The 13,068-nt window shown below is 61.4% G+C and overlaps 1 protein-coding gene across 1 annotated transcript in view; it reads right to left on the bottom strand.

The window, feature by feature from the left end:
• Mrgbp (MRG/MORF4L binding protein) overlaps nucleotides 1-4,378 on the bottom strand; it is an 8,714-nt gene extending 4,336 nt beyond the window's left edge. The window contains exons 1-2 of the mRNA XM_013030349.1: nucleotides 4,252-4,378; nucleotides 3,392-3,874 (exon numbers count right to left, since the gene is read on the bottom strand). Coding sequence (XP_012885803.1) covers nucleotides 3,392-3,874; nucleotides 4,252-4,378 — 610 coding nt within the window. The remainder of the gene's footprint in view (nucleotides 1-3,391; nucleotides 3,875-4,251) is intronic.
• Nucleotides 4,379-13,068: the final 8,690 nt, after the last annotated feature.

Here is a 13,068-nt window from a genome sequence, read left to right as displayed (position 1 = left end):
GTGCACGAGTACACAGGAGTGTGCGTGACCCGGCCAGTGCACGAGTACACGGTCAGGAGTGTGTGTGACCCGGCCGGGAGTGCACAAGTACACAGGAGTGTGCGGTGAGATGCAGCCGCGATGGAGGTGATCTGAAATTAATCTGAGGCCATGCTGTGCAGATGCAGGTCCTGGGATGGGAGCCTGGCCACCAGGCTGGCAGGAGTGGGGGCCGCGGGGTGCTAGGGGGTGGGGGAGCGGGAGGGCGTCCTCCTGTGTGAAGTAAGGAGGGCTGGGCGGGTGCCAGAGAGGCTTATGGGCCATGATCACAGTGTGTGTGTGTGTGTGTGTGTGTGTGTGTGTGTGTGTGTGAGATTCCTGTGAGGGGAGGCAGAGGCTCAGAGAAGTCAGTCCTCACGGGAGTCGTGGACAAGAAGGAAAGACAGGCATCCAGGAGTGCAGACTCCGGGGAGCAGTTGCTCTGTCTCTGCATTCTTCCTCGAACTGCTGAGCTGGGGAGGGCTGTGGTGGATGGAGTAGGACCTTACCTGAAAAACAATCCGTGGCTCAAGTCGTGAGTGCCTGCCTGAGAAGGTGCTGAGTTCAAGTCTTGACTTCAGACTCTAGAACTGGAAGAAGTACCAAAGCCCGCAGTCAGCTGCCATGTCCTGTCCAGTAGACCTGTCGAGTCCCAAGCCCATTGGCTGAGGCCTGCAGTTAACACACCTGCCTGTAGAGGGCGCTGACCGCCCACCAAATCCAAACATCTGACTCAACCTGCCGTCAGGACCCGGGAGGGAGGAGAGCCTTCCCTCAGGTCCTGGGTCTGCTCAGGTGTCTAGGCGTGCCAACAAGCCCGGGCTCTTCAGAAGAGGCCCACAGGGGACCCCACAGCCCTGTGAGGCCTCTCGGCAGCTTCAGGGTCTCAAGATTCTGGGTGCAACCTGGGACCAGGGCCCCAGACACGCTGCCCACTGCCCAGCGCTCATCTTGGGGCGCCCCAGGGTGGTGGTGCGGATTGTGCTGCTATTTCTGTCTTCGTCTTTCCAGCCCTATGGGGAGATGAGCCTCCCACCTGCCTGGTGTATGGCGCGTGCGTGCACACATGCATGCCTGCTTGCACACGCTATGTGTATGTTGTATGTATGCTTTGTATGTTGTGTGTGGTGTTGTATGTGTTTGTGTGTATGTTGTATGGGGTATATATGTGTGTGTGGTGTTGTATGTATGTTTGTGTGTATGTTGTATGGGGTATATGTGTGTGGGGTGTTGTATGTGTTTGTGTGTATGTTGTATGGGGTATATGTGTATGTGGTGTTGTATGTGTTTGTGTGTATGTTGTATGGGGTATATGTGTGTGGGGTGTTGTATGTGTTTGTGTGTATGTTGTATGGGTATATGTGTGTGTGGTGTTGTATGTGTGTTTGTGTGTATGTTGTATGGGGTATATGTGTGTGTGATGTTGTATGTGTGTTTGTATGTTGTATGGGGTATATGTGTGTGTGTGGTATTGTGTGTGTGTTTGTGTGTATGTTGTATGGGGTATATGTGTGTGTGTGGTGTGTGTGTGTTTGTGTGTATGTTGTATGGGGTGTAAGTGTGTGGGGTGTTGTATGTGTTTGTGTGTATGTTGTATGAGGTATATGTGTGTGTGGTGTTGTATGTGTGTATGTTGTATGGGGTATATGTGTGTATGGTGTTGTGTGTGTTTGTATGTATGTTGTATGGGGTATATGTGTGTGGGGTGGGTATTATATATTTTTGGGAGGGCCAAGGTCTCAATTACAGACCTTTGTCATTAAGAACCAGCTCCACCATGGGTTGGAGGTGTGTCTAGCCAAGTGTGAGAGGCCCTGAGTTCAAACCCAAGTATAAGAAGGAGAAGGAAGAAAGAATGAGGAGAAGGAGAAAGAAGAAGAAGCAAGCAGCCAGGCCACACTGGAAGGACTGGCTGGTTGGACTCTGAGCTCAGTGGCCTCCCCCACGTGCTGAGCTGCTGGATGAGACTGGCCAGGGGCAGCTGCGGGGTAGAGAGAGGAGTCTGCTCATCTGTTCCTCACGGAACACCTTCTGGAAGGTAGCCCCTTATCCCCGTGGCAGAGAAACGGAGGCACAGGATTGCTGGGAACCGTCAGCCGGACCACACGGGGGCCCTTGGCTTTGCCCTCTGCCCTTCCAACCTCAGATTGCCAGTCGCTCCAATCTCAGAAACCAGCACATCCAGTGCCAGCACTGTTGGGCCCTGCCTGGTCTGGCCACCCCCTTCCCGTGGCCCCCAGGAAGCCTGGACTGGTTTCTGTGGACAGAAGATGGTCTGGTCCAGGTGGAAGACAGGGAGGAGGAAGAGTTGAGGTCAGGTGGGCTGGGGGGGAGCCCAGCCTGCTGCCGGACAGCATCTTTCACCAGGCTGGCAGTGTGGGGCCTGTCCACCAGCGGCCCCTGCTCTCAGCGCCGCTGCTGCTGCTGTTCATGATGTCTGCTCCGCAGACTCCTCGGGCGGCGCCGCCCCCAGGGCAGGCCCCGTGCCTCCACGCTGGCCCTCGGAGGGCCGTACAGTGCTGGACGCTGTTATCTTTGTTATTTTTTTTGTCTCCTTGGATCCCTTTGAGCCCTGGACAATTATGGCTTTCAAAGCGCCACGGGATGGTGGTGTGACAGTCACAAATGCCGACGCTGTGCTGCGTCACGGACGTCTCGGTCCCTGTCGGCTCGGCGGGGACAAAGGAGGGCTGGGTGTGTTTGTCAGAGGCGGATAGGAGCCTCATTAATGTGGCTCGGGCGGCCCTGCCGGCCCTGCCAGCCTGCACACAGGAGCAGCGAAGGGTTCTTCGGGTCAGCAGGGAGACGAAGGAACGTTTCTTAGAAAAAATACAGCTTCCGTTGTTATTATAAAGGTGACGTCCAGGGGTTACACTTTCCGGGAACGGTTCTTTTTAAGGTCCTGAAACGTTGCTCTGAAGTCAGGTTCCTTTCGCCCCTAGGGAGGCCCACAGCACCGTGGCCTCGGGGCGGGGACCACGCAGGGGGGCTGGGGTACACTGCAGCGGCGTGGGCTTGAACTCAGGACCTGAGCGCTGGCCCCGAGCCTCCTGGTACTCACCGCTGGCGCTCTCCCACCTGCACGACATCACCACCTCCCTGACAGCGCCTCTGACATGGTCCTCCTGTCACCTCCAGCCCCAAGAGCGGCTAGAGGAGATGCCGGGAGGGGCGGAGGCGCTTCCCCACGGCCCCCAGGGCAGTGCCGTGGGCTTGCTCAAGGCTGCGTGTCTCCTGGGTGCGCAGGGTCCTGAAGCAGGCATGCAGGTCAGGGCCTTGGCCGTCGGCATCCTCCTTCCCCACGGCCCGGCCTCTGTGCCCTGGAGATCGGCTGCTGTTCTGCCACCCTCTGGAGCGGCACCCCCCTCCTGACGTGTCTCCTCGGCTTCTGCCTGGATGGCATCTGGGGGGATGGGCAGCAGAATGGACTCTGAGCCGTTTCGTTGGATGAGGAAAAATTGGAGGTCGCTGGCCTGTGTGGAGCCGATGGTGCCCGCGGTGGGGCTGGGCAGGCCATGTCCTCCTGTCTGGGACTCTGTCCGTCCATCCTCAGGAGAACCCCACAGCCCACCAACGAAAAAAATGACACAGAGGGGCTGCCGAGCGGTGCCGGACGTGGCTGTGGGGCCTGGCATGGCAGCAGGCTCGTGGTGGAGGCGCTGCCGGGGTACACGGACAGTGGCCTGCCAATGTGAGGCGAGCTGGTGGGCTGCAGGCCGGTAGCAGCCTTGCCGGGGAGCAAGGATCCTGAGAGAGCTGCGGCCCGGGCTGGGACCCGGGCTGCGACCGGGGCTGCCCGAGACCTGTCCCTCATAGAGGGAGTACAACTTCCAGCCGCAGAGGCGGGAGCCCCTTGCTTGGCCAGTGGAGGGGCCGCGTTGGCCAGGCAGCCGCTTTGCCCCTGCTGGGCCGAGGGTCCTTGCTCACCGGAGGTGGTGCAGAGCAGGTCCAGATGGGGCAGGCGCACAGACTCCAGCTTGGGGGGGAGGGGAGGGGGGAGCCCTTGCTGACCGAAGGGGCGGCCTCTTGGCCTCTGCCTTGGAGGCGTTAGCGGGCTTGGGGCAGTCCTGGCCTGCCTGGGCTCCGGGCGGGCGGAGGGACCCCGTAGCTGTCCCTCCCACAGGAATGTCGGCTGAGTGGTCTCCATGGGCCTGGCATGCAGGCGTGAGCCCTGGACCCTGGGCAGCCGTTGTGGTGGCCCGGGCCTTGGGAAGCCAGGAAATCGTGGCAAACCGCAGGGGTTCCCAGGGCCCCAGTGAAGCAGGGGCAGTGGTGGCGACTGGATTGTGGGTGCACCCCAGGAACCCCGCCTGTCCAGGAGCAATGGGTGGGAGCCACGGGCCTCACTGGCTGCTCGCATGGCGGAAGTCCCGCAGACTGTGGGGGACCGGGGTGTGAGGTCTGGGGCTGCTTCCTCCCCTGCGCACACCGAGGAAGCTGCTGCCTCCGCAGAGAAGGAAACCTGCAGGTGTTTACTGTGTCTTCCCCCAAGCGCGACGCCAGACTCAGTCACAGAGAACACTGCTCGCTCCCCAGGCTGGCGTGGGCTGTGGGGAGCGGCTCTGCCCCTTGGACAGGAAGCTTCCTGCTGGGGGTGGGGCAGAGAGACGGGAGGGAAGGAGGGAGAGAAAGTTCTAGATGCCAAGCAGAGGTGGGAGAGGGTGGAGCTGGGAAACCTGCCCTTCCCCCTCCTCAGCTGGGAGCTAGGTACCCCCTCCAGTCCCCCCAGTGCTGCTTCCCATCAGCGGGCACCAGGCATTTCTAAGGGCCTTCCCCCGGCAGAGACAAAGTGTACCAAGAGCCTTTGGACAAGCCCTGGGGGTGGGGGGAGGCTGGTGCTGGGGAGAAGTCCAGGTCCAACCAGCCTGGAAGAGGCGGACACTGGAGGAGGGGGGCACCGGGGAGGGCCCTGGGGGCGGCCCCCGCTCTGCGAGGCAGGGTCTTGGGGCCCTGGGGGCGGCCCCCACTCTGCGAGGCACGGCCACTCTGCGACCAGCGTCGTCGGTCTTCAGTCTTCAGCTCCTGGAGCCTCCATCATCTTCAGAGACACAGGCGGTTCCAGCTGGCCTTGACATCTCTCAGGTGCTCCTCTGTGTCAGAGCCAGCCAGGACGCAGGGCCAGCCCCGACCAGCCCTGCCCTAACCCCAAGGCCCGCCCCCGTCAGGTGACGCAGCCGCCTGTGCTCAGAGATCAGGCTGCTGCAGACCAGCTCGGCCCCAACGGGAGGCCAAGAGGCTCACCAGACCCACGCGGACCTCACCTGTAACGTGGGGGCGGGACTGCAGGAGAGCCCAGTCTGGACACCTGTGGCTCAGGTCCATAATCCTAGATACCCAGGAGGCTGAGATCTGAGGACCACAGTTCAAAACCAGCCCGAGCAGACAAATTCTTGAGACTTTTATCTCTGATGAACCAGCAAAAAGCCCGAAATGGAAGTTTGGCTCAAATGGTAGAACACCGGCCATGAGAGGGAGAAGCTGATCGAGAGCATGAGACTGAGCTCAAGCTCCAGTGCTGGTTCAGAGAGACGGACGGGCAGACACCGGACAGGCAGACACCGATCTCGATGCCAGCAGGGAGGCCATCGGTGAGGCAGGAAGGTCATCGCCTGGGGAGAAAGTGTGCACCCCCCACCCCCACCCCCTTTTATACCGCCCCCCCCCACGGGGCTCGCTCGTGCTCTGAGCAGGGGACGAGGGCTGGGCTGGGGGCCACTCCCCTCGTCAGCTTCACTCTGGGTCATGTTCTACTAGAAAATGATACACATTTAACCTCCTATGTTACATGAAGAGAAAGATGAGACTTAGAAGCAGGCTGGGGCTGGGAAGGTGGCTCAGGGGTAGAGCGCTTGCCTTGCATGCATGAGGTCCTGGGTTCGATTCCTTAGCACCACATAAGCAGAAAAAGCCGGAAGTGGCTCTGTGGCTCAAGTGGTAGAGCGCTAGCCTTGAGCTGAAGAGCTGAGGGACAGCACCCAGGCCCAGAGTTCAAGCCCCACGACTGACCAAAAAAAGGAGGAGGAGGAGGAGGAGGAGGCTGAGAAGGGGCTGGCAGAGAGGCCCGGGTGAGCAATGACCAGAGAGTCGTGCAGTCACCAGGCGCTTCCTTGAAGGCCCAGCGCGCAGCCTGGGGCTGGCTGGCGACCAGAGGTGTGTGTTGTAATTTCTCCATCAAGTATGTATGAGGCGCTTTCTGGCTGGAGGGGGAAGAGATGTGGGCACGTTCGGTGGCCAGGGCAGGCGGGCAGGGGTCACTGGGCCAGGGGTGGACAGGGAAGGCAGGTAGTGCTCCTTTGGCAAGCATGGGTGTGTTGGGGTCGCGGCAGGATCATGAGCAATCTGGGGAGTTTGTCTGGATGGTCGGCGCTCTGTGGGGCTCCTTCCGAGTTCTCGTGGAATTGGGGTAGCTTGTACATGGCAGATAACTGTAACACAGCCAGGAGCTCCTGCCGAGCCCAGAAGCCTCTCTGGGGAGGCAGAAGAGAAAGGAAACGGCTTGTCCCCGCCTGAGTGAGGCTGGGCTGCCTGAGCCAGCAGCCGACACAGCCGGCATGCGCTGTCCCGGAGATAAACGCAGCCAGGCCTCACATGGGGGGGGGGGCAGCACCATTTGTCACTCATGCTCTGTCCCAACCCACCTGGGGGTTGTGCTAGCTAATTGGCTTTCTCCAAAGGGAAATAATCTTCTGTGTCTCTATGACAGAAGTTTGTTTGGTGCAACCTGCGGCTGGCGTTTGGCTCCGGCCCCCCCAGCCGCCCTCCAGTGCCGGCCCCGTGCGGTAGGAGCCCTGACTTTCCTGCTCTTGACATTTCAGAGAGACGGACGACTCCCGGGTCCTGCCGGAAGAGCTCTGGCTTGTGTGCAGCTAAGTAATCCTTAGCTTCTAAAAAGATGGACGCACGTGTCAAGTACAACCCGATTGTATGTTCAGAGTCAAAGCTGAAGGAAAGAGGAGGTTGCTTTCCTTTTGGCCCTGAGAAATTGTTCTCTTCTCTTTGTGCTTGGCAGTTACCCAGATGGAGTATCCCTCTGCTCAGCATCATGGGATCGATCGCGTTGGGCCCTGGGTGCTCGGTGGCTGCCAGAGGGGTGCTAAGGGCAGAGTGGTCAAGGACCGGCCCCCCGCCTGCCAGAGGGCGGAGGCCATGGAGCTCCTTCCTCTGGGGGGTGTGTGCTGCGGCTCCCTCCCGGCGGTGAGCTGGCCCAGGGGCAGGCTCCTCTCCAGGGGTGCCGCTCAGGGGAGCAGGGAGGAGTCCTGCAGGTCCTGGGGATGGAGGATCACCGGGCGGGGCCAGGACCGGAGGGGCTCCAGGGAGGAGACAGGAAGTGCCCAGGTCTGGCGTCTGGTTGCCAGGCACACCCAGCCCTGGACAGGATCTGGCAGGGCCAAGCCCCCTGCTGAAGATGTTGCAACACTGTGATGTGGAGGCCAGAGGGGGCCGGGGACGGTGCTGCCCTGCCCGGGGTCAGCGGAGGCCAGAGAGGCCGGGGACCATGCTGCCCTGCCTGGGGGTCAGCGGAGGTCAGAGGGGGCCAGAACTGTGCTGCCCTGCCCAGGGGTTAGCGGAGGCCAGAGGGGGCCAGGACCGTGCTGCCCTGCCCGGGGTCAGGGGCTGTGATGCGGGGTCAGGGGCTAGCGCTGTGATGCGGGGTCAGGGGCTAGCGCTGTGATGCGGGGGTCAGAGGTGGTAGGGGCTGCCCTGCCAAGGTCAGGGGTTTCAGGGGTGGACGCTAGATTTGGAGCCTCTGCCACATGCGCGTCTCGGGCTGACTCTTCTCCCTGCGGTACTATGCAGGGCCCTGGGGCAGAATGCCCGGGGATGGGGCCTCCCCTCCTTAACCCATGGGCAGGGAGCCACTCCTCAGGCCGCCGGGAAGCCAAGTGCTCCAGTCCAGTCCCCGCAGGCCCAGAGCCACGGTGAAATGCGGGTCCACAGACTGCCTCCCAACTTGCACCGGACGCACCGGCATGCACCGACGCAGGCTCCCCGTACCCCGTGCCCCCCGCCGTACCCGGACGCGGGCTCCCCATACCCCGTGCCCCCCGCCGTACCCGGACGCGGGCTCCCCGTACCCCGTGCCCCCCGCCGTACCCGGACGCGGGCTCCCCGTACCCCGTGCCCCCCGCCGTACCCGGACGCGGGCTCCCTGTACCCCGTGCCCCCCGCCGTACCCTGGCGCCTGCAGCCTTTGCCCTTTGGTCTGGGCATGTCCAGGGGCACTGAATGGTAAACAGAAGTGCCTGGCAGAGCAGACTACGAAAACGGTGCAGAAGCCCCCGAGGACTGTAATCAAGCCTGGGATCTGTGGGTGTGCCAGAGTCAGTCCTGGCAGGCCCTGTCCGTGTCTCCAGTCAGGCCGGGGTCTTTTGGATCACACTGCCAGTTAGACTGTGGTCCAAACTATCCACCTGGAGTCTGGGCCTTGGGCCAGAGGTGGGGTATTGGCTCTGCACTGGCTGGGGGCAGAGGTGGGGTATTGGCTCTGCACTGGCTGGGGGCAGAGGTGGGTGTCTGCTCTGCTGGAAACTGAACTGTAACGCAGACGGATGAGCCGGCTGTGTGGTGGAGCCGGACTGTCGCACAGAGGAGGCCGTGATTAACGGCAATTTGGATTCAAGAGAAATGGCCGACGTGGACAACAGAGCCAGTGCTGCCAGCTGCCGCCCCGACAGCTTCAGTGGGTGTTAGGGTCCCAGCCACGAGCTTGAAGCCTAGGCTTAGTGTGGGCACAATGTGGCTGCCAGGAGCTGTGACTCCTGGCATCAGTCCCTTGGCTGCGTACCTCAAGACCTAGAGATAAGAACCCCCCTTTCCTGACCTCTCCCTTGGTTCACCTGGGCTGGGACAGGGAAGGGGAAGGGAAGGCCTGGGGCTCTGCCTCCCCCCCTTGGGCACTGGGCTGGGCTGGGACCAGGGGTGATTCTGAAGCTGTTCCCCTCCTGTGGCCCTGCCCTGCCCTCCCTGCCCCTCAGTGTGGCTGAGGGCATTGCATCTGGTGCCCCCACTGCCCATCCCCCAAAACTGGCCCTCTGCTCTATGCTCGGGCAGCAGACCTGAGTGTGACTGAGCTGGTCTGGGCCCCCATTTCCCTGAAGCCTCTTCCTCCAAGCCTCCTCTTCCTGGCCTCCTCCCTGGCTCCTCCTCTTCACTGCTCCTCCCTACCTCCTCCTCTCCGCCTGCTCCTCCTCACTGTTCCTCCAGCCTCCTCCTTCCAGCCTCCTCCTGGCCTCCTCCTCCCAGCCTCCTCCTCCCGGCCTCCTCCTCCAGGCCTCCTCCTCCTGGCCTCCTCCTTCCAGCCTCCTCCCAGCCTCCTCCTCCTGGCCTCCTCCTTCCAGCCTTCTCCCAGCCTCCTCCTCCCGGCCTCCTCCTTACTGCCCCTCCCGGCCTCCCTGGCAACCACATGCGACTGTATGCAGGGAGGCTCACCTCCTCTGGGTGGGTGCTTTGGGGTGCAGTTCTAGGGCTCCTTGGAGCTGCTGAGATGTTGGGTGCCATCACTCTTCTGGAAGGAGGGAGGGAGGAGAGCTCTGGCTGGCAAGTGGGGCGGGAGCCGCTCTGACCTGCGCAGTCTAGAGGTGCTCGGGATGAGGCAGAGCAGGCCTGTGGCACTTCAGTACCGGTCTGTCGGGCACCGTGTGGCGTGGAGTCTGAGAGCGCTTGCCCTGTCTGTTCTGGCTGTGGTTTGCAGGTGGTTTTGGGTGGTCCTATCTCTGTGGGGCTCAGGGGACCCTGTCCTGGGCTCCAGGCCCTGCTGTGCCTGGGGGGGTCAGTGCTGGGGTCCCCAGCATCTTCTCCTTGAAGGGTGTACAGCCTCGGCCAGGGACACGGATCCTGCTCTGGCTCACACTCCTCCACTCCATTCTGCCATTCCACAGCCTTCCCAGCACCCCGGGGTGAGGCGGCCAGGTGCTGCTCTGTAGAGGGGACCCGAGCCTGAGGAGGCGACAGGCTGAGCCTCAGCCTCACCTTACCCTCCTGTCCTGCCCCTCCCGCCCCCCAGCCCCCAAAGGTCAGTGCTGCTGGATGCCAAGCCCCGGGAGGCAGCTTCCACGTTCCCCCACAGCCCGCCTGACTCCTGGGCTGCTGAGGGCTGCGCAGCCTCAGTGGCTCTGTCCTGGCAGCCTCGAGCGGTCACATGGTGGGGCCGCGGGTATCATGGCGGGGAGCTTCCTGGACTTACCTGGCTGCTCCTCCTTCACCCCACGTCCTGTCACTTTCTCCTGGAGTTCTGTTCCCAACAAGCCTGTCACCCCTCGCGTCCCAGCCCTGGGCGCAGCGGAGTCCCGAGGGCCCTGACGGCGGGCCAGTGGGCCTGGCTGGACGGTGGGCAGCTCCGGGCCTCTCTGGGAGGGAGGCTCCTTTGCTGGCTCTCTGCCCCCAGGGCGGCCTGTGGGGTCCAATTCTTCCAGAGCAGCTCTTGGTCCGGCAGCGCCTGCTCTCCTGGTGGCCTGCTTGCTCTGCCTTGGCCCGCTGGCTGCCCACCTCCTGGCACCATGCGTCCCGGACACTGTCCCCATGCTGCCAAGGGAGAGGCTCCTGGGCTCATGTCCTGCCAGCTGCTACTGAGCCGAGAGCTTCAGCAGCCCCTCACCTGTCTGGCCTCTGTGGTCCCGAGTGCGGAAGAGAATTCCTCAGCCTCAGCCTCTCCCAACGCACAGCATCACTGCTGTGTGCTCCAGAAGGCATCAGTGCCAGTGTGATGCCCCTCCTCCTCCCCAGAGCAATGCAGGGACTCCCCCCGCCCCCTGCAGCACCTGCAGGGACTCCCCCCCAGCACCTGCAGGGACTCCCCCCCCCCAGCACCTGCAGGGACTCCTCCCCCAGATCACCTGCAGGGACTCCCCCCCACAGCACCAGCAGGGACTCCAGGTGTGTGATGGTGCCCCTCCCCCCCAGCACCTGCAGGGACTCCCCCCCCCCCCCAGCACCTGCAGGGACTCCCTCCCCCCACACAGCACCTGCAGGGACTCCAGGTGAGATCTGGCAAGGAGCAGCAGGCCCTGGGTGTCTGACATCAGAGATGCTGCAGAAGGAGAGAGACTGCACATGTGCCCCAGGACCTTGACTCCCCGTTTTCCACCCGTCTACCAGCCCTGAGTGGCTGCTGTGCTCTTGGAGTACGGGTTGGGCAAGGAAGGAACAACTTTTCTTTTATTTAATAATTTAAACTTCAAAAAACACAACCATAACAAAACTTGATACTCGACGTAGTGACGAGGAAACTTCAGTAATTACTGTGTTTGGAACAACATACGTGAACTTATTTTCTGAATTGTGCAGTTTACAAGATCTAAATACAGATAAATATTTCCAATGTAAATTTAGTGTCTAAATCAAGAGGCACTGAGCGTAAAAGATGGCCAGATTTCAAAGATTTAGCAGAAGGAAATGCAGTGCTTTTTGATATGAGTCTACATCGAAGTTACAGTAATCTGCCTAAATTAAATATGTCATTGAAAAATCTGTTTCTCCAGGTGTGAACGCGGGTCAGGTCCCCGGTCTGCGGCCCTCACGTGGAAGGAAGGTTCCGGCGCCAGTAGCGGTCTCGGGCTGGTGATGGGTTTCACCCCGAGGGGACAGGGGAGAGCTGTGACACTGAAGAGGGGCAGCTGCCAGGTGGCCTCCACCCACAGGTAGCCCAAGGCAGAGCTAAAGAGCATCACCTTCCTCTGTAGGCCATGGATCCGATAGTCACAGGGAGGTTAACATAAAGAGCCAGACGTGGTTGTGCACGCCTGTAGCCTCAGGACTGCAGGCTGAGGCCAGAGGATCACTTGAGCTAAGAGTTTGAGACCTGCCTGGGTAACACAGCAAGGTCCTTATCTTCAGCAAGACGAAACATACCAAAAATAAAAATAGCCAGGCTTGCCGAGTCCGTGGCTCACGCCTGTCATCCTAGTGACTTAGGAGGCTGAGATCTGAGGATCGTGGTTCAAAGCCAGCCCGGGCAGGAAAGTCTGTGAGAGTCTTATCACAATAAACCACCAGAAAACCGGAAGTGGCGCTGTGGCTCAAGTGGTAGAGCGCTCGCCTTGAGCTGAAGAGCCCAGGGACAGCGCCCAGGCCTGAGCTCCCAATCCCCCTCGAGTCTGGAGGGCGGGATTACAGGTATCTGGCCATGCCTGCCTCAAAGACACTTCTCTCTGGCTTGGGTTTGCAGCCCAGGAGCCCCGGGTTCGGTGGGAAGCCACGCCGCATTCACCGAGGCCAGGCCAGACTGCATCTCGTCAGCGTGGTCACACAGCGCGACCACAAGGCCGCCGTGCGGGTCGGGTCTGCACCACGCCCGTCCTGGGCCTCGCTGCGGGCCTCTGCCGGCTGGCGGCTCTGCTGTCTTTGGTGGGGTTCTGTTGGGCCACAGTGCCCATGCCGGGCACCCAGTGCTCCTCTCATTTCATCTGATCTCCAAGCCTTCTGTCAAAAGGATGGAGAGATAACAGACCTGATAATAATGCCTTGCAGCCCAGGAGAGAGGGAGACTGAGCTGTCAGCGTGGCTGGGAGCCTGCTCAGCCCTAGGCCTGTCCCCAAAGTGCATGGGGACTGCTTCATCATAACCACTGGGCTATCATTTATTATAGCCCCATAATTAAGGGTACCTGGCTCACAGGGTCCCTTGGAGCTGAGGAGATCAGAGAGGGTGGCCGGAGGCTGGGAGGCCGGCGATGGGTGACAAGCAGCGGGAAGGAGCCCAGGAGGCACCTGCCTTGCCCAGCCTTGTCTCAGGGCGAGTGTGGCCTGGCCTGGGGGTGGCTGGGGCTGCAGGAGTGGGCTGCAGCCCCTGGGGCAGAGCCTGGGGCGGGCGCCTTCACCTGGACAGCACCATCAGGAGCAAACCTTGACCTGGTTCCTGGGTGCAGGGACGAAGGGCACCGGGCTGGGCACCGTCCTGCCGCCGCCTGTTGGAAGAGGACACAAGTCCTAGCAATAGGTGACGGGGCTGGTTTCCTGGGGATCTGGGGAGCTGTTGCCGTCCCTCCCTCCCTGTCAGCCTCCTGTGGCGCAGGGCACTGCTCTGTCTTGCCCTCACGCTGCTCTCTCCCCTCCC

This window comes from Dipodomys ordii, unplaced genomic scaffold, assembly GCF_000151885.1.
Source record: "Dipodomys ordii isolate 6190 unplaced genomic scaffold, Dord_2.0 Scaffold129, whole genome shotgun sequence".
In the NCBI taxonomy this organism is placed as follows: Eukaryota; Metazoa; Chordata; class Mammalia; order Rodentia; family Heteromyidae; genus Dipodomys; species Dipodomys ordii.
The sequence above is the reverse complement of the archived record's forward strand: the minus strand, read 5'-3'. Positions and strand labels throughout refer to the sequence as shown.